This window comes from Peromyscus maniculatus, chromosome X (genome assembly GCF_049852395.1).
Source record: "Peromyscus maniculatus bairdii isolate BWxNUB_F1_BW_parent chromosome X, HU_Pman_BW_mat_3.1, whole genome shotgun sequence".
In the NCBI taxonomy this organism is placed as follows: domain Eukaryota; kingdom Metazoa; phylum Chordata; class Mammalia; order Rodentia; family Cricetidae; genus Peromyscus; species Peromyscus maniculatus.
In genome coordinates, this window is record NC_134875.1 from 531,677 (window position 1) to 558,291 (window position 26,615).

Consider the following 26,615-nt stretch of genomic DNA (forward strand, 5'->3'; position numbering starts at 1 on the left):
TCTTCAATCATAATAGAGACCTCATAGTAGAAACATTAAAGCAAAGCTGTAGTAAGCACTAAACCTTAATTTGGTGATTCCACAAAGCATACATTTTTTTCAGTTGGGTTTGTTTTGAGATCCAGCTGACAATGAATTCATGATTCTCTTGCCTCTTTCCTGAAACTGGTATAAAGCATGCACAAATTATAGCTTTTTGTTCACTTGTTTGTAGCTCAGGCTGGACTTGTCCTGAGATTACAAGCAGGCACCACTATACCTGGCAGTAAATAAAAGTTTCACTCTTAAGCCATCTTTGAACTACTTCACTGAGAAATTATTGACTGGCTAGACAGGGTGGACCACATCTATTATAATTCCAACACTTGGAAAGCAGAGGCAGAGGATCAGAAGTTCAAGGTCATCCTCAGTTATGTAGTAAGTTTGAAAGCCTGGGACTGTGAGACTCAGCCTAGGGGGAAAAAATTGTCACAAACAATAGAAAAGGGGGAGGGAGAAGAGAGGAGCAGGAGAGAAGAGAGGAAGGAAGAAAAGAAAAAAGGGAGGGAGAGAGGGAAGAAGGGGAGGGTGGGAGGCAGATAGTCCACCCTCAATTTAGTCCAGCCATGCACCAAAGTAGCTTTGAACTTAAGGATAAAAGGAAAATCAAGAGACTGTTACTCACTGACCCTCTTGCTTTTCTCTATTTTTACTCTCTAGATTTCAGTTGTAATTTACGGAATCCAAAATTATTCAGGTTAAGGTGGTTTATTTAAGAAACTAAAAATATCTAAAATATAGTTCCTGTTTGATCACTGTCTACTTTTATCTAACTATCCTTGTGTCTTAGTCTATTTTGTACTACTATAACAAAAAATGAAGACTAGGTGCTTTATAAAGGATAGAGGTTTCTTTAGTTCGTAGTTATGAATGTTTAAAGACATGGTGTCAACATCTCAGTTCTGTTAAGTGGTCCTTTGTATCACAACATGAGCTCAGGCTTGTGTTTTTATAATGTACTCTTATAAAACTCAACATAGTTTAGACATAACCCAAATGTCTAATAATAGAAATAAGCTTAGTGTAGTTCACTTAGAAATACTGTGAAACTAATAAAATAATATTAAAATATTAAGTTGGTCCGGTGGTTCATGCCTGTAATCTCAATTCTTGGTAGGTAGAAGGACCTGAAAATTTGAGAACATTGAGACTGTCTCAAAAAAAAAAAAAGAGTATTATATAAGCAAATTCCATGTTAAATATGAATGTATTATAAACATACAATTACTTCATTTTCTATAAATTTATGCATACAAGAAATAGAAGCTGGGCATAGGGATATTGATTAATATGGAAGTGGGTGGACATGGTAGCACATACCTGTAATCCTAGCTTTTAGGACACTGAGGCAGGAAGATCATGAGTCTGAGGCCAACTTGGGATACACAGTGAGTTTCAGTCCAGCTTTGACTACATAGTGATGCCTAATCATAGAAGGGAGATAGGAAGGGAAGATGAAAGAAAGGAGGTTGGTTGGTTAAAGACTGCAAGTGGAACTTAAGCATCTCCACCCCCACTACTTTTCAAGGTTTCTTAAATGTTAACACTCATTTTATAATGGAAAATAGTTAAACTGAAGTTTCACATCAAGTTTCATAGTCAATCTTCTGCCCACATATTCTCACTCAGTATATTGTGCTATTAAGTCTGATGATATCACATTATATCTAGATGGTTATATTATTCTAAAAATGCATATCATTATGAAAGAAATGATTTTACAGAGGTAAGATTAAATATCTTTCATTTACTAGGGACTAACAGTGCTCATTTTTTTCTTCACATTCCTTACATCAACTACAAATTCATATTTAATCTTTCCAGATATTTAAAACAAAATAGATGTTTACAGAAGAGAAATATCATTCCTGTATTAACAGGGACATCCTGTACCAATATACCTACTACAGTGTGGGAAAATAGCACTTATAAACTTCAAATTCTAAAACTTAAAAAATTTATAAATCAAGAAAGTTTGGGAAGAGCTGAGGGAAGGGAAAATCATGATCAAAATATATTATCAAAAAAATTTAATAAAAAACAAAAGTTTGGGCCAGGCGGTGGTGGCGCATGCCTTTAATCCCAGCACTTGGGAGGCAGAGGCAGGTGGAGCTCTGTGAGTTCGAGGCCAGCCTGGTCTACACAGCGAGATCCAGGAAAGACACAAAGCTATACAGAGAAACCCTGTCTCGAAAAACCAAAAAACAAAAAACCCAAAAGTTTGGTGTATTTCAAATTAAAATCTTATTTGTTTATCTGTATTCCTTCCAAGGGGATTTTCTGTTGTTTCTACAAATATAAAAAGCTCTTAAAATATATTAGTTAGGTACAAGTAAATGAACCTCTTAAAAATGTGAAGAGACTCATATTAACTTTAGATATCATCTGAACTGTTTTTTTCATGTTAAAACATAAGGTCTAATACCCCAATGTATTAGGGTGAGTGTGGTAGGGGATGGGGTAGTGAAATGAGTACATCATGAGGGCTTTGCCCTTGTACTTCAATTGGACTTGTCAGTCTCCATACCCATACAATATAAATGCCCATTTTACCTGATATATGGTATTTGCTAGAAACCTATATAGATTAAGACAAAGATTAACATAAAAAAGGTGTCAAGCAACAGTTTGAATATCACTGTTTTAATAACATGAAATACAAGTACAAAACATCATACAAGTATACTTTTTCCTACATGGAGATGGAATAACATGCATGTGTTTTTACCAGAATCTGTATCATCAAGTACTTTTGCCACAGTACCAATGGCTTTTCAAAGATTTTATCATTCCTATGCAATTTTATCACAAATAAAAAAAGCTTACAACTCTTTCCAAGCAATGCAGATTTACATTTATGTTAATATTCCTGTTCAAGGTGCTTTGGAGAACTGTTACATAATATAAAATTACCTTAGCTTAATGTTTTGAATGGGTAGTGCTCTCACATTGATCAAGTCTCCCTTATACTGGCATTGCAAAGACACAGTGCACTTATTTGGGCTCAAAGTTTTATATATATCAACAGCCCTCAAACTGTGTAGGAAAGTAAATAATCATTTTCTGAAAAGGTTAGAGTATCATAAAAGCTACTGGTTAAGCAGAAATGCATGAAACCCCATTTACAGAACACAACAGCAACAAAGGATGATAATTTCCTACAAGTACTAAAGAAAAACAAGTTTACAAATATTAAACTGTCCTTCTTGCCTTTAAAAGGTTTACTACATCAAGTGAGAGTAAAATCGATCAATAAAGAAAAAATTGTGTAAACTGTGCTGGTGCCCAGCATTCAGCAGCCTCCATAGCATTCCTCACAGTTTTCGGCCATTTTAGTTAAGAGTTGTCATATAATAGATAAAATAAAACAAAAGCAGCATTACTTTGCAGGGAAAATATGAAAAAAATACTGTTAACTTCATAAAATATCTGAAAGTAATTTTTGCTTTCATAAATAAATAAAATGGTGTTTTTAAAGTTTTAATTATTCTTGCTGTGGAAAAAAAAAAACAAAGTTACATCAATCTTTAAGGATGAACACTGGCTTATTTAACATGTATGGAAACCTGAACCACATTTTCAATTGCTGGTGTTATGCTTTGTTCTTGGTAGAATCATCTTTGTTTCTTCTTTTTACATCCCAATTATAAACCCTAGCCATATCTGCAACAATTGTCAAAGAAAATGCAAATATAATTCTAAAGAAAACAAATGAAATTTCCATTTACTCATACAGTAAAACGGAGATAGAGAAGTCACACAAACAAAAATACTAGTGGCAACTACTGTTGACAGCCATGTTGCTATTCTATCAACTGCTAAGAAAATTCTGGAATTAACTTCTACAAAAATCAAGACTTCCAATCAATAATTGCTTAGCATATCTAGTCAATTATGTGTGCTAGATACTCCCAACAATTTTTGAGACATCAATTTACAGTATTGTCCAGGTTGTCCTGAAACTCATGGGCTCATATCAGACTCCAAGCCCAAACTACCAAGTATCTAAAACTGTAGTGTACACACCACTGTGCCTAACTCATTTTTTTCTATTATTTTCTTATCTGTCAAGTTTTAAAACTAATCCTTCATTCACAAAATTTCAAAAATCTGACTCTATATCAAAATGTTAAAAATGAGTACAATTATCTAAAATTTTATCCCTTACATTTCTCTGGGTTTAACAGATCCTTTAGTTTACTAAGTATCTACTGTGTGAGTAGGTACTTACTCTACAGAGCCTTGAATAAGCTAGGTGAAGTCCCTTTCCCTCATGGAGCTTAGATTCATTAATATCTGTCTACTATTCTAACTTTTCCAGTTTATATGGTATTATGTCAATGATAAATGGCACTTCTCTAAGTTTCTAAGATTAAACTTAGATGACTTTCTTTCATTACATCTCATTTTCTCTCACAATTAACAGTTTTTCTTTTCCACAAGGTCTAGCTCTCCTAGGTCCTCAGCATTTCATAGTTGAATCAAATATTTACATCACTAGCCACATGATGATCCTGGCACCAAACCTCAAAAAAAAAAATCTATCTTGCCTTACCCAAGAACTTACCTACTACATACTACATGTTGGGGGAGACTGCAGCTCAGGGTTAAGCCAGGAAAACAAAGTACTATGTGCAAAGTGGGAGAAAAAAAAACACTCTGACAGGATTAGAAAATGTTGAGGAATGCTTTGATGCTTAGACTGAAACATGAAGGATAAAGGAGTATCTCCAAATAAAAATCATTCCAGGTAGGAAGAACAGATGAAAGAAAGAACAAAAGGAAACACAAAAGGCCTGAGACATTTTAGGGGTGAGTAAAACAACTGGTTATTTGAAATCTGCACCTTCTAGAGAAGAAACTGTTAATGAAAGAAGTCATAGCATGTGATGACACTGGCTGAGGTATAAAATGAAACTAGTGGGAGACACTTGAGACTGCATATGTATATATTAAACACAACAGCTAATAATTGAAATATCATAACTAAAGAACTAAAAGAAAGATGTGTAACTTGGTAAATTCATGCTGGACATGTTGTAAAGAACATGTACGTTCTGGAACACCAAAACTAAGTAACATCATAATACAGAAAGCTTCATGGGGAAAAACACTTCCATATAGGCAAGAAAAACTGACATGACTGAATTCCTCCTGGTTGTTAGGAAATAAGTGTAAAGGACAACACCCAGGTGTCAAGAACAGGAAGAGATAAAGCAGAGTGTCCCAGTTAGCTTTAGCTGTCACTTTGACATAGCCTAGAGTCATTAATTAATCAGAACGGCCTGTGACATGTCTGTGTGGGATAGTCTTGATTATCAGTTGATGAAAGAGGATCTAGCCTACTGTGGGTGGCACCATTCCACAGGCATTATAAGAAAGCTAGCTGAGCATGAGTGTTGGGGAGCCAACAAGCAGTGATCCTACATGATTTCTGCTTCAAATTCTTGCTCTGGCTTCCCTCAGTGATGAACTGTGACCTAGAAGTACACACCGAATAAATCCTTTCTTCCCCTAAGTTGCTTTTGGTCAGATTGTTTTATCACAGCAACAGAAAGGAAATGACAAGAGAGGAGAAAAGAACATGTTGCAAGCATTCCTTCCCCTCCAAATTTCCCCTATAAATGCTGTATTGCATCTCAAAATAGCTTAAGTTTTACCACCTAAAAAAGCATTCCCTGATCTAACTTCAGGGCACATCTATCATTCCCAAACTTTCAGTTACCTTGATGCTGAATACACGGACTTATTTACAATTGCTATGAAGTTATCATGGACCTATTTTACATGTACAGTTTTAATAGAGAAAGACTTCGGCACACTTTGCCCCTCCACTGATTTTCATGATTCATAGGGCTTAGCACACTGGGAGAAATTGCTAAGACTTCTTTAAGTCAGAGTCTTATCTAGTAGCCCAAGATGGCTTCAAATTCATAATACTCTTGCCTCAACCTCTGAAGTGTTGGGATTACAAACATAGACCACTGCACCTAACTTACTGAGGACTTTTAAATATTTGTGAAATTAAACTATTTGATTATAAAGTATAATAAAATATTTGAAAAAAACTTATTGACCAGTGTGAACCTGCTGTCCACATCTCTGCATTTCAAATTTATTAATTCATCTCTAAACTTTTTGAGATAAATTCAAATAAGATAGTCATTATCTTATGCAATCTCCAACTTCACATTTATTTAGGAATAGTCATTCTTCCCATGAAAGCAATATAGGAATTTTTAAAAATCTTTCTCCTTCTTCCCTTTTTTATTTGTTAAAAGGATACTGACTTCAGTAGTAGTAAATTGATCTCGGAGAAAGTCAAGGTCTTCCTCAAGAGAATCCAGATTCTTTGTGGCAGTTGATAAATTCTTTTCCAACAATGCCTGAGCTTCATCAATATCATATTCAAGCATTACATTAGCCTGAAGAGAAAAAGTCATGACAATTACTTAACAATCTCCACATTAGAGCAAGTGTTTGCAAACTGCAGCCCTTGGACCAAACCAGTCCATTGTCTTATACTTTGCTACAGCAGAGCATAAGACAAAGACCATATAGCCTGAAAAATAGAAAATATTACTATTTGACCCTTTACAGAAAACTTGCTGACCCCTGAGTTACAGGTATGTAGAAAATGAAGTTTCAATACACAAAATCACAACACGCATTATGAAATGTAGTGGGCAAAAGGTAGAACAGTATATGTTACCATTTCTGTAAAACGGTAGATGGATATGGTCTTTATCTATGTATGTATAAAATTTTTCTTGAAGGATACCAAGAAATAGACGATTACTTTAAAGGCAGGTACACTGTGCTAATGAGAAACAGGCTTTTCACAGGAGGTCTTTGCTATAGATTTAATGTTTGTCTCCCAGAATGAAAAGTACCAAATTCATATACTAGTAGAATTTAGAGATGGGGTGTTTGGGAAGCAATCAAATTTAGATGACATCATGAGGAAGGAACATTCATGATGGCATTAGTAAGCTAGTATACCTTACTGCTTTACTACATGATCTCTTCTACCATATTATGATATAGCCTGTGGCCTTCACCAGATGCTGGCACCATCCTCTTGGACTTCCTAGTTTCCAGATGCATCAAATAGACCTAATTCTGTATAAATTACCCAGTCTGTGATAACTGAGTTATAGCAAGAGAAAAATAACTAAGATAGTGCTTTTGTACCTTTTAAATTGCATGTAAATATATTATCTGTTAAACAAATATTAAAGCTTAGCATAGAAACTCATAGTTATAATCCTGGAATCCTAGAAGCTAAGGAAGGAAGATTCCAAGTACAAGGCCAACCAGTGCTATATAATAAGAGTTTGTCTCAGGAAAAAAAAAAAAACAAACAGAAAAATTCACACCTATAATTCCAGTACTCAGGAGGCAGAGGCAAAAAGGGTCAGGAGTTCATGGTTATTCTCAGCTATATAGTTTATTGCAAGCCTGGGATACATAACAATCAGTCAAAAAACAAAAACAAAGAAGCAAAAAGCCATAGGTAGAAGTTTCCCTCCTAACTGCCTGTTCCCAAATATTCAGCAGCCACTTACCAAATAATTGATTTGGAGGCTTAATATTATTTATAAATGCTCGGCCATTAGCTCAGGCTTATTACTAACTAGCTCTTACTCTTGAATTAACCCATAATTCTTATCTATGTTTAGCCATGTGGCTTAGTACCTTTTCTCAGTGAGGCATTCTCACCTTGCTTCCTCTGAATCTGGCTGGCAATTCCTGTCTCCGCCCTTCCTTTTCCCAGAATTCTTAGTTTGGTTGCCCCACCTATACTTCCTGCCTGGCCACTGGCCAATCAGCATTTTATTAAATCAATTTAAGTGACAAGTCTTTACAGTGTACAAGAGCATTATCCCACAACAAAAAGCATTAAGCCAGCACTTGAGACTCTGAGGCAGGAAGAATAGGAGGCCAAGGTTATCCTGGGCCACATAGGAAGACCTTGTCTTAAAAAACCAACCAAACAAACAACAACAAAATACTGGGACTCGGGATGTAGTTCATTGGTAGAACACTTGCCTAGCTTATGCAAGGCTCTGTATTCTGTAAGAAGATGGGTAGCTGTAATGTACTTATTGAACCTCAAATAACTAAAAAACAGTAAAACAGACAAAAAACCCCACAAAACTAACATGAATAGCTGAATGTAATGGTTCATGTCTTTAATATCATCATTTTGGAGGAAGAGGATGAAGGATCTCTATGAATTTGAAGTCAGCCTGGTCTACACAGCAAGTTCTAGGACAGCCAGGGCTACATAGAAAGATCCTTTATCAAAAAACAAAGACAGAAAGGAAGCAAGCAAACAAACATTAAAAGCCAGGACACGTACATAATTCAAGAACACTGAAAATATAACTTGGCACAAAAATGTATTCACAATGGCCAAAAAGGAGAGATAAACCAAGTATCTATTAGTTGATAATGAATAGAAAAATGTGGTTTATATACACACAACAGTGTATTTTGGACTATGAAGGAATGAAGCTGATACACAGAGAAGGAAGTAAATTAGTAGTTGCTACTGTTTCTTAGGCACCTGGTAAAGGTCAAATGCAGTAGATGCCAGAGGAAAGGAAGTAGCAAAAGGAATGTAGAATAAATGTTAATAGAAATGGGTTCAATCCTAGTAAAACTAAGCATGTCTCTTTTGAGACGTTGAGAATCAAGTCTTGGGGATACTATCCTTTCCTTAAGCATATTCTCTCTCCAAACACTCCCACTTAAGATTTGAATCATCTCTTATAAATAATTCATAAACTCTAACTTTGTTTCATGCTGACTTATCCCTGAAGTTATTATAGGCAGCATATTTAAAGATCCACTTTTATATAGTAGCAGTCCCTAAAGGGGAAGAAAGATCCTCAGGCTACTAGCAGCAGTGCTGCAATGTATCTCCCTACCACCACCTACACTAGGACTGAAGGGTTTACTGAGGAATGCAGCAAAATGGTATCTTGGAATATATTGCACTGAAATATGAATGACAGTTGTATACACACCTCTTCTCTACTGTACATTCCAGGACATCACATCAGGAATGATTGGAATATTATAACATAGAAACCAGCAAATGTTACAAATAAAGGCCTTTCTTCCCTAACTGTTCATCACTTTGTCCCTAAATTGATTGCCACTTGCCAGCATACCAATGAATGTAAATATACTTTCAAAATAGGAAAGAGAAATTTGATTACATGCAAACTACTGTTAATTCCCTGGGGACTCTGTCTCTTAGTGCAGGTCTAGGGTCTCCCTAGTTCTTTGCCACCACCCCCTTTAGCTTTTCCTTCTAGGCCACCTCCACTTTCTTTCTTTCTTTCTTTCTTTCTTTCTTTCTTTCTTTCTTTCTTTCTTTCTTTCTTTCTTTCTTTCTTTCTTTCTTTCTTTCTTTTCTCTCTCTCTCTCTCTCTTCCTTCCTTCCTTCCTTCCTTCCTTCCTTCCTTCCTTCCTTCCTTCCTTCCTTCCTTCCTTCCTTCCTTCCTTCTTTTGGTTTTTTGAAACAGGATTTCTCTGTGTAGCTTTGTGCCTTTCCTAGAACTCACTCTGTAGCCCAGGCTGGCCTTGAACTCACAGAGATACTCCTGCCTCTGCCTCTTGAGTGCTGTGATTTAAGGCGTGTGCCACCACCGCCCATTTCTTTGTGAGACTAACTGACCACTGACTTGCAAGTCTTCCATGTCTTGCCTTTTTTATAAGAGTTCTGGGTATTGAACTAAGGTTTTCATGCTTGTAAAGGAAGTACTTTACCAAATGAGCCATACCCGCTTGTGGGAGCCCTTTTTTGGGTTCCTCGTGGCTTTACCCAGCAGGTCCTCGGCTGACGATTAGGACCACGGGCTTGAGTGCAGGTGTCTGAGATGGTCTGCACTTGGCTGTGCTTGGGGAGGAGGTCTTTTGCTCCACCCCTTGGCGTCTCTATAAAAATCCTGGAGCAGAGACAGTCGGGGGCTGTTGGAAAAGGTTCCAGGCCCTCTCGAAGCTATCCTTTATTTTCTATCTGTTTATCTCCACAATATTCTCTGCAATAAATCCTTCTATCTAATATTTCCTGCTGCTCACACTCAAGAAAACTCTGAGGAGCTGTGGGGTTGGTGGGTAAATGCCCCATAGAATGGTGCCATGAACAGGAACTAAAGAAAAAAGAAAGGGGACTAAAGAAAAAAGGGGGGAGGGATGACTAAGACAAATGAACAGGGACTAAAGATAAAGGAAAATAATAGTTTTATTACAGAGTTTTCGGCGAAAGTGCTGAGTCAGCCCTGCCAGTGGAAAGGCATGCCAGTGTTATGGAAAAAAAATATATATATATATACACACACACATATATATATATGTGTGTGTGTATATATATATTATTGAGGGGCAGGGGTTTTATCCTCAAGAGAAAAGGAAAGCGGACTGGAAGGATGTCCGATGCTGCAGCGCAAAATTCTCTTCTGTCAAAATTTTCTATCTTCTATCCCTTTCTCAATTTCTATCTGTGAAAAATAAGTATAAGGTATAGGGTAGTAATATAGTGTAGGAAAAACTTAGAAGTGTAAGATCGTGTAGAAAAAATAAGTAAGGCAACAAGACAGAGAAACTTCAATTTTCTAACTTTGGGGGCTATGAATGCAAATTGAAGGAAAAAATCTTTCTTTGGGCTTTACGGGTAATAAAAAAGTTCTTTGAGCTTAGGGGGAAGAAAAAGTTTCCTATGGAAGCTTTTGTCCTGGGGACAGCTGAAATGCTAAATCCAAGCAGCAGGAGAAAGTGTTTTCTCCCTGGGGCAAAAATGGGGGTGTAAAAAACCAAAAAGTTTAAAGTTGGGAAGTTTGGGGAAAAGTTGGTCTTTCTCTCTTGGGGGAAAAAAAATCTTTCTCTTAAACTAAAAAGCTTTTCTTAGAAAATTTTGGGGAAAAAAATCTCTCTAAAAAGCTTTAATCTTTCTCAAAAGCTCTCAAACTTGAAAACTAAAGCCTTTCAAAACTCTCTCTCTCAAAAGGACAAATTAGAATCACCTGAAGATATTAGTATGGGGACCACCTGTGATTAGCTCTAAGGGAAAACAACAAACCTCTTAAGAAAGCAAAACCTCTCTAAGTTCATTTCAAGCTTTAAAAATCCTCCCTGCAATGTAGGAGGCAGGGACAAGTTCCTAAAAACCTCTAAGCTCTGTCTCTTCAAGCTAATAATAGACAGTGGGTCAGAGTACCCTGAGGGAAACGCTTGGGAGAGTGTGGGTAAAGAGCTACAGAGAGCCCAAAAGGGCAGGAAACTACCTGAGAAAGGCAAAAGAGCCAAGCTTTTCAGTTATGCCCAGTTGAGGCATCAAGGGTTTTGTTTCTGGGTGAGCATTTCAGAATGAAAAGGTACTCCTAATCATCCTAATGCAAAGATTCCCTGAAGCAATGCAAACTCTGTTAGCATTGTATCCTCGCTTCTGACCAAAAACCCAGAGGCGACTGGCATCTCTGAGTTGGAGTGCATTTCGGGGATACTAGGGTTCTTGCAGTTGCAAACTTCCTGGAGCACAAGGCTGAGGCAGGAAGGTGCAGGACCCAGGTGAAGATTGCCAATGAACAAACAAAGCTAAAGCTGGTGGGAACAGCACAGTTGCCTGCTTTCCTATGAGTCCCGGGTTTATAGGTCCACAGCTGCAAAAAGAAATCTGAGAAAAGCTTTCCTATCAGAGTAAGGACCTTTCTGGGAAAACAGTAAAACTGAACTGTGTCTGAAGCAGTTGTGCTGCTGAGTCAGAACGCTGTCTGGGGAAAGAGCCCAGCCAGGGCAGAACAGAACTATCCAGGAGTAAAGCTTTCTTTTCTGTCAGAGAAAGCACCTCTTTGAGAAAAGCTTAGTTTCAACTGACTCCCGGTGAGATGGAGTGTAGCCCTGAGGGGTGATTGCCTCTGACATAAGCTCTGTCCTTGAGCACCCAGACAAAAACAACCCACTGGGGGACTGGGCCAGGTAAAGGCCTGATGAAGCAAAACACCTGTCCTAATGGGAGTTTAGAGATGGCAAAAACCTCCCTTGTTAGAAAAGAAGCTTGATTTATGAACACAAATTCCACAGACTCCAAAAACAGAAAAAGACAAAAAAAACCCTACCTTCAGTAGCAGGGAAAGCTGCCACTGTAGTGTTGGAAATGTTTCTGGGGTAGCGGGGACAAACTGAGACCAAACTGGGAACTGTCTGGGAGAAAGACTCTGAAGAAACAGAGAAGGGACATAATCCTCCCCAGAAAATATATGACCTGAAAAAGCTGCTAGAATTTGAGGCAGATTCAGGGGGAGAAAAAAAGCCCCTACTTCCAAAGGCAGCTAGCAGAGGTACAGAGCTGCAGACAGATACCTGAAGCTCTGCATCTGGGGGGGAAGGAACAAGCAAAATGAGATAAATCAGTGGGAGAAAATCTCTCTGAAGGAGCTATGGAAAAGCTCTGTTGTAAATGTTTTTCACTGACTGGCTAAGGCAAACACAAGCCCCGAGGAATGTTGCTATCAGAAATGCCAGCCTCAATGCTGGCTAACGAGGCAAGTGCAGTTCTGATTTGGGGGCCAGTGTCAAATGAAGGAGAGACAACCTGCTGAAGCCAGCTGAGGAGAGAATACAAATCTCCCAATGTCCCATAGCTGAAAATGTAAAATGCTTGTTTAAATCTCCCGTTACAAAAGCAAAAAACTTTGTTCAAACCTCCCGGGCAAGAATTTGTAAGCAAGTCTGGTAGAAAAAGAACTCAGAAGTTGACTCTCAGACCCAAAAAAAACTATGAGAAATGAAATCCAAAAGCTAGCTTGCAATAAGGGACTGATATAAGGGAAATGCATTCTGGGAAAGGTAGTTTTTCCACCAAAGATGGCGACATTGCCCTGAAACATTTTTGTCAGCTCGAAAATACGTTCATGGTAAACTTAAAATACAACTTTTAAAATAAGGAGGAAAATCATCTAAGAGTTTAAGTGTTAGTTCCAAAGAAAAATTGAAAGGACATGGAACTAGGTGCTTCATGGTTTGGGGCTCCATTGGTAAAATGCCTTATTTACCCTAATAGCTGTGCAAAGTTTTTATGGTAGTTGGATGACAAAAAGCTACATGTAAGAGCAAACAAGCCACTTTAAAATCCTTAAGAAAGCAGTTTATACACTGAACGTTGTCTTAGATATGAAGAAACTTATGCTGAAATTAAAAAAGTTCTTTGCCTTTGAACAAACTGCCTGCAATGAGTAATTCCTTTGCAAAACTAATAAGGAGACAAGGAAACAGGCATTCAAAAAGTAATGACTGCTTTATAGATGGGAAACAAACTTCAGAAAATCTAGCTGTCTTACAAGAGTTGCTTCACCTTAAAGTTCCTTATAAGAAATCAATGCTAAATATCACAGCTGCTAATATCAAGAGTTAAAGCTAATAAAATGAAAATACTAAATCCTGAAAGTGCTTTTTCTCAAAGTAAACTAATGAAGGAAATGTTTCATGAAAGAACATCTATTCTTGACTCCTTTGAATAGTATTGGAAATTAACAATCAAGTCAAAATGTTTCAACAAATTTAAGATGCTATTTCACAAAAGAAAGCTGCCATGCTTTGTGGGCCATATTAGAGCTCACTCCTATCTTCCTGGTCCTTTAGCTGAGGGTAATGCAATGGCTGAGCATTATCCCAAGTGCAAATGGCTCAACAGTCACATGTTCTTCATCAAAATAGCAAAAGCTTAAGAGAAAGTAATTCAATCTTGCCAAAGAAGCAGCTCATCAAATAGTTAAACGATGTGGGATATGTCCAAAATATTTTCCTGTTCCTCACTTAGAGGTAAACCCTCAAGGCCTTCTTCCTAATCATTTATGGCAAATGGATGTTACGCATATTGCAGAATTTGGCAAGTTAAACTATGTACCTATGACCACTGACACTTACTGAGGATTTTTAATGGCTAGTGCACAACCTGGGGAAGCTACAAAACATATCATTATGCACTGCTTGAAGTGTTTTTCCTATATGGGTATACCAAAAATTATTAAAACTGATAATGGTTCTGGATATAGTAGTAAGGCATTCCAACAATTTTGTACCCAGTGGAAAATCATACATAAAACAGGTATTCCTTATAATCATCAGGAACAAGGTATTGTTAAAAAAAAAAAAAAAAGGGCTCATAGCAGTCTTAAAATACAACTTCAAAAAAAAGGGGAAGAAATTTACCCTCAATCACCACATAATGCATTAAATCATGCTCTTTTTGTTCTGAACTTTTTGAATATGGATGTTTATGAACAGTCTGCTGAAGATAGATTTTGGCACAGTGGCACCCAAGCGACTTTTGCTCAAGTGAAATGGAAAGATCCCTGCTCGGGATTATGGAAGAGTCCTGATCCTGTTTTAATATGGGGTCGAGGACATGTTTGTGTTTTTTCACAAGAGGAGAATGAAGCTTGGTGGTCACCAGAGCATTTGGTAAGGAGCGTGGAACTAAGGAAGGGTCAGCTCCAATGATGTTCCTATAAAGGAACCAGAATGAAAGTGGCTCGATTAGTGTTTCTGAGATTTTGTCACTGGTTAATGCAAACAGTGAGGAAATAAGAGTTTGGAGCTGGGCCGCTTTGGGCTTTACTAGCTCCTTTAGAAAAATACTTTATATCACCTAATAGCTGTGCAGTACTTGGCAAAGAGCTTTACAGCAGCAAAATATGGTAATTTCACGCTCAGCGTGAAGTGAAGTTTTTCCGTAGAATGAACCAAAAGTACTGGAACCAAAAGTACTGCTGTAATAGAAACGTTTGTCTGAATTGAAGCACTTAGGGGAGCTATTATGAATTTGGGTAAAGGGACAGCCTCTAGTTAAAAACTGTTTACGCTGACAGTGCATCTCTGCCACAGCAACTTTGGGGTGTGGCTTCATCCCAAGAATGTTACACTCCCCTAGCAACAAGTATCACAATTCTATAACAACACTCACTAAATCCCAGTGCTTTATAGCAAAGCTGACTATAAACTCTAAACTTTAGAAATGATGTACATACTTCCTGTCTTGTTAAGAGAATCTTTCTAATAGAGACAGTGATAATAATTAAGAGTAAGAAGTAGAAAAAGATGAAAATAAGATATTTGAGTTTGTAGAAATTATTCTGTCTTGTTAGATCTGTGTTAAGAAATCTTTAGGTGTTTGCGAAGTTAAATATATGCTAATGGTAGTCCTATATAAGTTTGTAAAATAGATCTATAGAGTTCCTTTAAGAATATAAGCTTGTAAGAAGTATCTAATGTAGTCTTAACACATATAGTAATAAGCTTGTAAGAAGTAACGATGCTCGTTGTAGAATGTAAGTTTAAATAAGAAATAAGATAAGAAGTATATAAGAAGTAATAAGAAATATATTTGCTAAAGTAGTTCTATAGTTTCCTTAAAGAGTATAAATAAGTAGATGTTAATGTTATATGTGAGTTTGTAAAAATGTGTAAATGTTGAGTGTGAGTTTATGCTTAAGTACATGTTATATGTGAGTTTGTGAAAAAGTGTAAATGTTGATTGTGAATCTATGCTTAATGTATATGGTGAAAGAACCCGAGACACAGAAGGTATAGTGTCCTAGTAGACTGCAAAGTGTAGGCAGTCTGAATGGTTTCAAAAGTTCCAGAAGCAGCTAAGAATGGCGGACCCCAGAACCAGCACAACAAGGCATCTGCAGCTGAGATCTGTGGAAAATCAACGCAACACAGAAAAATCTGAGCTAACAGCAAAAAACGGTGCGGTTTAAAATATTGCTATAACTAAAAAAGTCTCTGGCTTGAGAATAAAAGTGGCAGAGACGCTTGTTTGAACTAAAATTGTTAAATGCAAAAAGGTTTGGTTGTAAAACGTCTGTTCATATTTTGAAGTGAAAGCCTGATACCAGAATTTATTTCTTGTTTGAACTTTTTGAACTTAAAATGAGATAAAACTACAAAAAGACTTTTGTTATAGATTTCTTCATATTTGGAAGCCTAGTACCAGAATTTATCATTTGAATTTTGGGACTTAAGAAATGAAATGAACAATAGAGATTTCATTGCAATGGGACAATTTTGAGTTTATAGTAATGACCTAGGAACTGTTTTCTGGAATTGGGTTAAAAATGGAACTAATTAAATGAAGAAATTTATTGTTTCTACCTAGAATCAAGATGCAGTTTTGTGTATGCATATATGCTGGTGATTCATGTATTGTTCTGTGTTAACAATGCAACTGCTTTGTGGAACTGTTTATGTAAAAATGGAATTACATATAGAACTGGTTTTGTGTTACAAATGGAAGTGTTTAAACGGACAAGTTTGGGTTTTCTAACTAGGCTTGAGACTTTGCTTAAAAAATTATAAAGAAAAGGGAGATTTAATATTCCTTAGTCTATTTAATTTAAAAAACGTTTTCTTATTTGAGTGGATTAATGTTATGTTAGTAAGAAATGCAAATGGGTATACTAAAATTTAAAGTGTAAAGAGTTTTATAAAACTTCTTTTGGATGTTTTGCTAAAAGTTTTCAGAGTGTGTTAATGGTTAGATTGAGAATATTGCTTTTCAATATGGGTTTGTAGGAATTGTGTAAGTTTGGGTTCCTCTAACTAGGTTTGAGATTTTCTTTAAAAAATTATAAAGGAAGAGTTATGAGGTTGAATTGTTTGCAGAAATTATGTTTAACCTATTGATATTAATGCACCCTGGTTTTGTGGAGTTAAGTTTGATGTGAATACATCGAAGTTTTTCCTATGTTCTGTTAGCAAGAAAATTCAAATGATTGAGAGTTAAAGTTGTAAGACGGAGAAAATTGTTAACTATATATAGCACCATATCTGCTAATTCAAATGGTTCTGTTAAGAGTTTGCTTTGTGTTGTAAGACTGGGAGAATTGGGACTATGTATAGCAATATTTATGTTAACCTGTTAATGGCAATGATGAAGCTAAGGAATTCTTTAAATTTGTAGTTGCCTTAAGAGTTTTTTGGTTTAGAAAGGGCTTGAGGCAGCTAAGACAGCTGTAATCACCTTGGACCTAATTCAAAAGAGAAATGCCATCTTTATCATCCTCTTCTCCCATACTGGGAGGTGTAACAGCTATGGAGATTGCTGTAAGCCATTAATAATTAGTTATTTTTTTATATATTAAGAAAGGTCCAGGACCTGTGGGAGCCTGTTCTCAGGTTCCTAGTGGCGTTACCCAGCAGGTCCATATAGAGGATGATTAGGACCACTGGCCTGAGTACAAGTGTCTGAGATGGTCTGCACTTGGCTGTGCTGGGGGAGGAGGTCTTTTGCTCCACCTCTTGTCGTCTCTATAAACACCCTGAGGCAGAGACAGTTGGAGCCCCGTTGGAATAGGTTCCAGGCCATCTCGAGGCTATCCTTTATTTTCTATCTGTTTATCTCCGCAAGATTCTCCGCAATAAATCCTTCTATCTAATATTTCCTGCTGCTCACACTCAAGAAAACTCTGGGGAGCTGTGGGGTTGGTGGGTAAACCCCCCACACCTGCTCCCTACTCTCTTCCTTCTGTTGCATTTTAAAAAGACAAAAGACATTAACTGAAGAAGTAGTTGGGCATGGTGGCATGCCTGCAATCTCAGTAGTTGGTAAGCAAAGGCAGGAGGATTATGAGTCAAAAGACAGTCTGAGCTACATGAGATCTTGTCTTAAAAAAAAAAAAAAGACAAAGGGCTGACAAATGTGGATCCATGGTAGAGTACTTTCCCAGCATACTCAAAGCCCCAAGTTCACCCACCACACACACACACAAACAGAGAGAGAGAGAGAGAGAGAGAGAGAGAGAGAGAGAGAGAGAGAGAGAGAGAGAGCAAGAAAAGTAGGTTTGATCAATTTTGTCTTGACTGGAAAAAACTTTAAATGTATGCAGTCTTAAAAAGACAATCCTAATTCTAGTTAGTTTCTAATAAGGACTATTTGAACTCTACACCTTCATTCTTTCTAAAATCAAAGAGAGATAAAGACATTACATATTAAGAAAAAAAATAGTTTTGTTGGTCAGAAAACATTATTTTACAAATATAGTAGCTGTGGCTATAATATTTACTTACCCCCAACCACAGGCACACTTTATCAGTAGGGGGAACCGAAGCTTTGCAGTACAGGTTATCTGCCAGTAAAAATCTGGTCTCCATTGAATTGGTGGACTCCTTTAAAAAAATGACAGTACCACAAACAGGCCAGGTTGATATCAAGGTTATAAAGGAGGGAATCGTAAGATATTTAAAACAGTACCATCATGAAGACTTACTTAGTTGTAAAAAAACAAACAAAAAAAAACAAAAAAAAAACAAATGGCTATAATATAATGAATGGCTAAAATGACTTGACATGGATTCTGATTCAGCTACTTGCTAGTTGTGTAAATTTGGCATGTCACTATTTATCTATGTTTCAAGTTCCTCATCCATAAAATAAGGACAACAAAAATCCCTGCATCTATAAAGGTTATGGTAAACCTCCAAGAAACACATCTTAGTTTTAAGTTAGGCAAGGCCTAGAGTAAAAAGATGAACAAAAGTACTCCAATCAAATGGGATCTGGAAGCAAGTGTCACTATCCTAATATCTGACAAAATAGACTTCAAATTAAAATTAATCAGAAGAGATAAAGAGGACACATCACTCTAATCAAGGGAATAGTTAGCCAAGAAGATATTACTATCCTAAACATATGTGCAACACTCTAGGGTGCCCAATTTCACTTTTAAAAAAAAATCTACTACTGGATTTAAAGATACAGATTAACATCAATCTATTAATAGTAGGTGATCACAATACCCCACTTTCTCCAATAGACATGTCATCTGGCCAAAAAACAAAAAACAAAACAAAAAAAAAAACCAGAGAAACATCAGAATTAATTGACATCATATATCAAACAGACCTAAGAGATATCTACAGAATGTTCTACCCAAAGACCAAAGAATATACATTCTACTCAGCAGCATATGGAAACAGACCACATCTCTGAGACACAATGAAAACAGTTCCATGAGCAACATTTACAGCTCTAAGTGCCTACATTAAAAAAGGGAACTCATGAAAGTTGGATCAATGGCTGTGGAGCCTACATGGGACTGGACTAGGCCCTTTGCATGGTGAGACAGTTGTGTAGCTTGATCTGCTTGGGAGGTCCCCTGGCAGTAGGATCAGAATCCATCTCTGGTGCATGACTGGGCTTTGTGGAGCCCACTACCTATGATGGGACACCTCATGCAGCCTTGAGGCAGGGGGAAGGGCTTGGACTTACCTCTACTGAATGTGCCTCCACATGGGAGACCTTGCCTTCTTGTGGGAGGGAGTGGTGGATAGGTTGGGAGGGGAGGCTGGGAGGACGGGAGGAGGGAAGAGGGGGATCTTTGATTGGTGTGTAAAATGAATGAAAAAATTTTCTTAATAAAAAAAAATCAGAAAGAGCACAAATAAATGGCTTAATGATGCAACTTAAAAAGTTGGGAAAAGAACAAACCAAATTCAAACCCAACCAACATCAAAAAAATAATAAAAATCAGAGCAGAAATCAACTAACTAGAAACAAAGAAAACAATATTTAAAAAAAAAATCAACAAATCTAAGATCTGGTTCTTTGAGAAGATAAACATAACTTAGATACCCTTGGCCCAATTTAACAAAAGAGGGATCCAAAATACGGAATCAGAAATGAACAGGGAAACATAACAACAGACACCAAAGAAATGGAGATTATAAGGGAATATTTTAAAAACCTGTACTCCATTAAGCTGGAAAACCTAAAAGAAATGGATGAATAGATTCAGCCAAACCATGAAAATTAAACCAAAAAGTCAATAACCTAAACAGACTCCTAAGGAATGAAGGGATGAAATAAAAGCCTTCCAGCAAAAAAAGAAGTCTAGGACCAGATGGATTCAAAGAAGACTTATATGAGACATTCAAAGCAAAGAGGTACAGCCAATCCTTCCTAAATTATTCAAAGCAAAACACAAACAGAAGGATCACTCCCAAACTCCTTCTATGAAGCCAATATGCCAGCATCACACCCATAAAAATAAGTAAATAAAATAAAATAAAAGCACTCTTAAATTTTGCTACTTCAGAATAAGACATTTTAAAAATACCTAACATCATTTCTAATTAAAATTTTACACACAAAAGTAATTTAAGTGAGTAGCTTAAAATTAAACTTGATTTTAGGGGAAGGCTACAAAGCCATCTTTTTGACACACGTATACTATTTTTAATGTTACTGCATATGCTAAAGAAGGTAGGGTGAATCCTACTGCACAAATGAAGTACTAGTAACCAAAGAGTCAAGGAAATCAGGCCTCTGTCAAAGAATTCTGATTCACTTATACTTGCAAAGAAAAATACACTTACTTTTTTCTTCTGCATGTATTTTAGAATTTCCAAAGTCTGTTTAATTTCAGGAATCTGACCTTTCAGCCTGTGAGGAGGGATAAAAAGGTTAACATAGTATTTTATAGGCAAAAATAAACATCAGGACCATCTTACTAGCCTTGCAATTTTCAACTGATATGTCCTTTAAAGACTATTTACAAATATAAAATAGTTAAGATATTTCATAAATTTTATTTAAATATTTTAGATATAAGAGAAAATATTTATGATCAACATTACAAAACAAAGTATATTTATAAACTATATAGAGAACTGTAGCTAGAAGTTTCTCCAGTCCTGCCTGGGTCCTGCAGTCCTGTGGCCTGCTTATAAAATAGTCACAGAGGCTGCCAGCCCGCCGTCCAGGGAGCAGCATGTAATGGCACACAGGTAAAGCCACGGAACATGTGGCAACATATAGATTAACAGAAATGGGCTGAGTTTAAGTTAAGAGCTAGTCAGTGGTAAGCCCGAGCTAATGGCTGAGCAGTTTTAATTAATATTAAGCCCCTGTGTGATTATTTTATAAGCAGGCCACGGGACTGCAGGGCCCAGGGAGGACCAGAGAAACTTCTAGCTACAGAGAACACTAAGAATATAAACATTTGATTAAAATATTTAAGGGATTAAAGAGATTACTCAGTGGTTTAGAACACTGTTCTTTCAGAGGACTCAAGTTCAATCCCCAGCACCCATGTGGTGGCTGACAATCGAGTTACAGATCTGATGTCAGTTCTGACCTCCACAAGCACCAGGCATGCAAACCAGATTTATTGATTCTTTATATTGCCTTTGTTACTATTTAATTGATTTGTGCTCTGAAAATTTTTATTATTTTTTTATGTTGATTGGGTTTAGTTTTGGTTTGTTCTTTTTTCAACTTTTTGAGTTGTATCATTAAGCAACTCTTTCTAATTTTTTTAATGCAGGTGCACAGACAAGGCAAAACATTCATATGCATAAAATATTTTTAAATTAAAAAGATGAGATGTAACACCATGGATATATACAATACATAGTATAAAATCCTTACTTTATATGTCTAGCTCTCTGTTAACATTTCTAGAACAAGCCACATTCTGTAGAAGTTATTCACAGGCTCTGTATTTGATTATAAACTTTAATTTATAAAACAACATGTATCCAAACATATTTAATCCCAATCTGAAAACATCAATCACCTATGTAGTATTATATGGTGCTGTTCCAGGTACATTCTCAGCACAAGTACATTATAATAAGCTAACTATCAGGCAAAGCACAGTGATGTTTTCTCAGTGTATACATTTGTCACACTGTTTTTTAAAATGTACAAAATCATCTAGATACTCTCTGAATCACCCAGTGTGAATTATTACCTATCTTATCATAGATACAAAGTAGAAAAGGGTATGGACATATATATGATCTCCAGAGGTAGAGAAAGGGCCAAGCTGTGAAGCTGAGACATATAAATACTGATCTCTACTTCATGGAAAGATGAAATGCAAATTAAAACTACAGAGATTCCATCTCACTAGAGTCAAAACAGCTATCATCAAAAACACCTGGCTGCACCTAGTGGTGTAGGCCTGTCATCCCAGCTACTTGGAAGGCAGAAGCAGTAAGTTTGAAAGTTCAAGATCTATCGGGACAACTTAAGAACCTATTTTAAAATAAAAAATAAGGACTAGTAATATAACTCAAGGGTAGAGCACCTGCCTAGTACACATGATGTCTCAGGTTCAATTACCCAATATGGCAGGAAAAATAAAGCCAGACCTTATGGTACATACCTGTAACTCCAACACTTGGGAGGTGAAGGCAGAAGGATCATCCTTTGCTACATAGCAAACTCAAGACCAGTTTGTGCTATATGAGACTCTGTCTCAAAAATAATTAATTGCCGGGCGTGGTGGCGCACGCCTTTAATCCCAGCACTCGGGAGGCAGAGCCAGGCGGATCTTTGTGAGTTCGAGGCCAGCCTGGGCTACCAAGTGAGCTCCAGGAAAGGCGCAAAGCTACACAGAGAAACCCTGTCTCGAAAAAACCAAAAAAAAAAAAAAATAATAATAATTAATTAATTAGCAATACTTGCGAGGATATACAGAAAAAAGGTACCTTATAGACTGCTGATAGGAATGTAAATTATAATATCTTTTATATAAAACAATATGAATGCTCCTCAGAAATATAAAAATAAGGCCAGAGAAAAGGGTCAGCAGGTAAAAGCCCTTACTGATGAGCAAGCCTAACAACCTAAGTTCAATCCCTAAAACTCACAGAAAAACAGGATGCAGTGGCTGACATCTGTAATCTAAGGATGGCAAAATGAGAACTGCCCAGGAGACAGGAGAACTACCCAGAAGCTCACACATCAGCTAGCCTGGAGTATACAAAGTGGCAGAAATAGCAAGAGACCTTGCCTCAACAAGGTGGCAGAAGAGAACTGACTCCAGAAAGTTGTTCTCTGACCTCCACAAATGCACTATGGCACATGAGAACCTATGCTTGCACAATAGCATGTATGAACCTGAACACATACATGTGCACACACAACTGAAAAAAATAAAAATGGAAATACTACCCAATTCAGCAATATTATTCCTAAGTACATACCCAAAAGGAAATAAAGTAACCATACAAAAGTTGTGTACATACTAATATTCACTATGGAACTATTCATAATAACCAAGACTAACAGATGAATGGATAAACAGGTATGTATGCATGGCACATGCATTTATGTGGAAATGGAACATTACACAACAATTAGTAAGAATGAAAATATGTCATTTGCAACATCATTAACAGAACTATATAGGTCATCATATTAAGCAAAATATACCAGACTAAAGTAAAAGGAAAGTTTTTAAGCACAATATTTGCATGTATGGGTATATCAGAATAAAATTCATTAGCTTGTACAACTTATATAATTAATAATTATAGTACTTTTTAAATGTAGAAATTGTTTTGATTACCTCCTTTTTTTTTGAGCAAGGTTGAGTTCCATAAACTTATACTTCTGATATTGTTCATCCAGCTTCTTTAACACTGTATCTGCAGTCTCATTCCCAGGCTGCTTCATGAAAGAATCTACATCCTCCTTTAGTATGAAAAAATAATATAAAATTTTAAATTCATATTACAAATCTGATTTTCACTTTATTTATAAAATGAAAAAGAACAAGTTTTTTTTTCTTCAAAGGCTTGTTTTATTTAATTTTTTGAAAATTTTTTCATAAAATATATTCTGATCAATTTCCCCTCTCCCTACTCCCCCAAGATCCTCCCACCTCCCCAACTCCATACTTTTTCTCTCTCTCTCTTTAAAATACAGGCGAATACAAAAAACCACCACAGCATAATTTTAAAAACAGAAAAAATACAAGAAACACCCAAAAAAAAATCCATAAAAACACAAAATCTGAAATAACATCCAAGCAAAAGGCCAGTAAGAGAAAAAAAAAAAAGCTCAAACAAAGCAATACAAGACAAGTCTACAAAAATATCATTGAATTCATTTTATGTTGGCCACGTACTACCGGGCATGGAGCCTACCCTTAAGTGTGTCTAATAAACCCAGTGAGACTTCATTAGTGAGAACTAATTTTGCCAAAGGCTTGTTTTTAATTAAAAACATAATTATAAAATGTTAAAGACAGGTACAGCTGGAGCTCAGTGGTATACCACTTGCCTACCAGACATGAAACCCTAGGTCATCCCCAGTACTGCCAGAAGAAAAGTTATAGATAAGCTAGACATGCTGGTACAGGCCTATAATCCCAGAATTCAGGAAGTAGAAGCACAGCCTCAGACATATAACAAATTTGGGTTAGCTTGGGCTACATAATGCCTGTCTCAAAAGAAGACAAAAATAAGTAAAAGAAAGACCATTTGGGGCAGTTTACATATATTATATAGCTAACTTATTCTTCCCTTTCTAATTCTGATTTATATATAGGTTGAGATATATGACCTTGCCTGTTTTATACATTTCTCCTGTGGCCCTAGTACTAAATATGAAAATCACTAGCAATGAAACACACTGCCTATTCATGTGCCCTAGTTGCTAAAGAAGTGAGCAAATTGTGTGCCAAATTTGTCATTTTTTCTTACTGCTTTAATTCAATTGAACATGTTTTGCTTTTCATAATAACTCTGTAAACATTGTCATCCCTATATACTCAAGGCTAAGCAGTAAATGGGAAGCTGGGGCAGGATTCAAATACTCTCTAATGTAGAATTTCATGTTGTTAAAATATCATACCACTACCATTAGTTTTGGAATATCAAAATAATTATGTATAGATTGAGCTGCTTATTATATCTTATTGGTATATTTAACCATATTTAGCTTTTTAAATTTTACTTAACCATAAAACTTTAAAACCAGATGTCACCGTGTCTTTAATCTCAACTCTTGGAAAGTATGACAGGAGAGTTGCTATGAGTTTGAGGCCAGCCTAGTCCACACAGTGAGTTTTAGGCCAGCCTGGGCTACAGTGTGGGGCTCTGTCTCAAAAAATAAAGTATATTTTAGGATAAGACTATACAACCTTCAGATAAGGTTTGTATTCATTAATTCAACTTCTAAAGTTACCTCTGATTACTGTTATATTTAAGACACATGGGAATGTGTGTGTATACACACAATCTTATGTATAAAGCATTGTGGTAGGATTAGGAGAAATAGCACAAAAAAAAAAAACTACCTCATTTCTAAGTAATAGAGCATGACCAAAGAGGTTCTGAAGCCCACCTGTCTACTCAAATGCAAAATCTGAGTACCTCATTTATATCCTGTGTGATCTGGGACAAATTATTCAGGGACTGTTTCTTGGTTTCTTCACCTACATCTACAAAATAGGAACAACAGCAACTACCTCCTAATTTTTGCAAAATCTCTTTAATTTCTGAACCTCAGAAAATATTCATGTAAAAATCACTTGATAGATTTTGTTTTGTTTTGTTTTTTTGTTTTTTGAGACAGGGTTTCTCCGTATCTGTCCTGTATCTTACTCTGTAGACCAGGCTGGCCTCGAACTCACAGAGATCTGCCTGGCTCTGCCTCCCCAGTGCTGGGATTAAAAGCGTGCACCACCGCCGCCCGGTGAAAGATATTTTTAAAAGCACAGCACACTGAGAATACCCAAAACAATTATTACACCAGCAAATTAAAATATACAATATAAAATGTGATTTAAGTAAAACAAATAAACAAACAAACAAACAAAACGGGTCTTTTGAAGAATGTTAGACATAAAACCGAGTATATACTTTTGGTGCAAACCAAAAAGTCAAGGAAAATTCCACTAAGATTTTATAGCAGTGCTTCACAAATAAATGGGAAAATATATACAACTTCTACCTTCTCTTTGAATTTGTGTTGGTCTCCCTGTTATGTGAAACCTTCCAATTGCATTCCCCACAATTCTCACAACTGCATACAAATTTGTTGTCTACCCAAACGGCTTGAATGGTGTAAGTAAAACCAAATGGTTTCAGACACCTAATCACAGCCGGTTACCCACTGCATAAGGTTTCAATTCCTAAAAGCAAGACACACGAGAACTTCACATTCGTGCTAACTTTCTCGGCAGTCTAGTTCCATTCCCAAGGAAACGGCCCACGACCCTGCTCAAACTGACTAGGTGCCTTAGCTGTCCTGACTACTCACTGTCCTCCTGCATCATAGTTGTCTTGTGCTTCTCAATAACCCGCCTTTTTTTTTTTTTTCAAAAGTAGATGACCACTGGCAACAACTGGACAGTACCAAAGGACGCCCGCCTAGCATCCGGGTCCTACTCCGCAGTGCTCCTCCCCGCTCCCTCTTCTGGGCCCTGGTAGGGTTACCACTCTTCCAAACCATCCCCTCACAGGGTCTGAAAAATTAAGATGCGGGTTGGGACAACAGGCCGGGCATTACATTCCGGGACCTTTTAGCTCAGTCTCCCTCCTCCCCCAAACACCAGGCCTCTGTGGTGACTGGAAAGCAATCTTAACTGAGAGCAAGACGCCAAGGAACAGGGTCTCTTACCACAAACACCGCTTCAGGAATCCCTAGGTGGAGCCGCCGCCCGTTTCCAGCAGCAGCTTCTAAGCCACATCCGTCCTTAGCCGCCGCCATCTTAAGAAAGCCCGAGCGCAAATAACTGCCTTCTGAGGCGGCGTCCGTTGGCGTC

The 26,615-nt window shown here is 36.9% G+C and overlaps 1 protein-coding gene across 1 annotated transcript; it reads right to left on the reverse strand.

Annotated features, from left to right (window-relative positions):
* Window positions 1-2,666: 2,666 nt before the first annotated feature.
* Vbp1 (VHL binding protein 1) lies at window positions 2,667-26,615 on the reverse strand. Its single transcript, XM_006997488.4, has 6 exons — window positions 26,471-26,615; window positions 23,412-23,536; window positions 20,428-20,494; window positions 18,121-18,219; window positions 6,326-6,464; window positions 2,667-3,702 (listed from the first exon to the last, which is right to left on the reverse strand). Exons 1-6 carry the CDS (start codon window positions 26,558-26,560, stop codon window positions 3,632-3,634), a joined length of 591 nt encoding a protein of 196 aa, XP_006997550.1. The 5' UTR covers window positions 26,561-26,615; the 3' UTR covers window positions 2,667-3,631.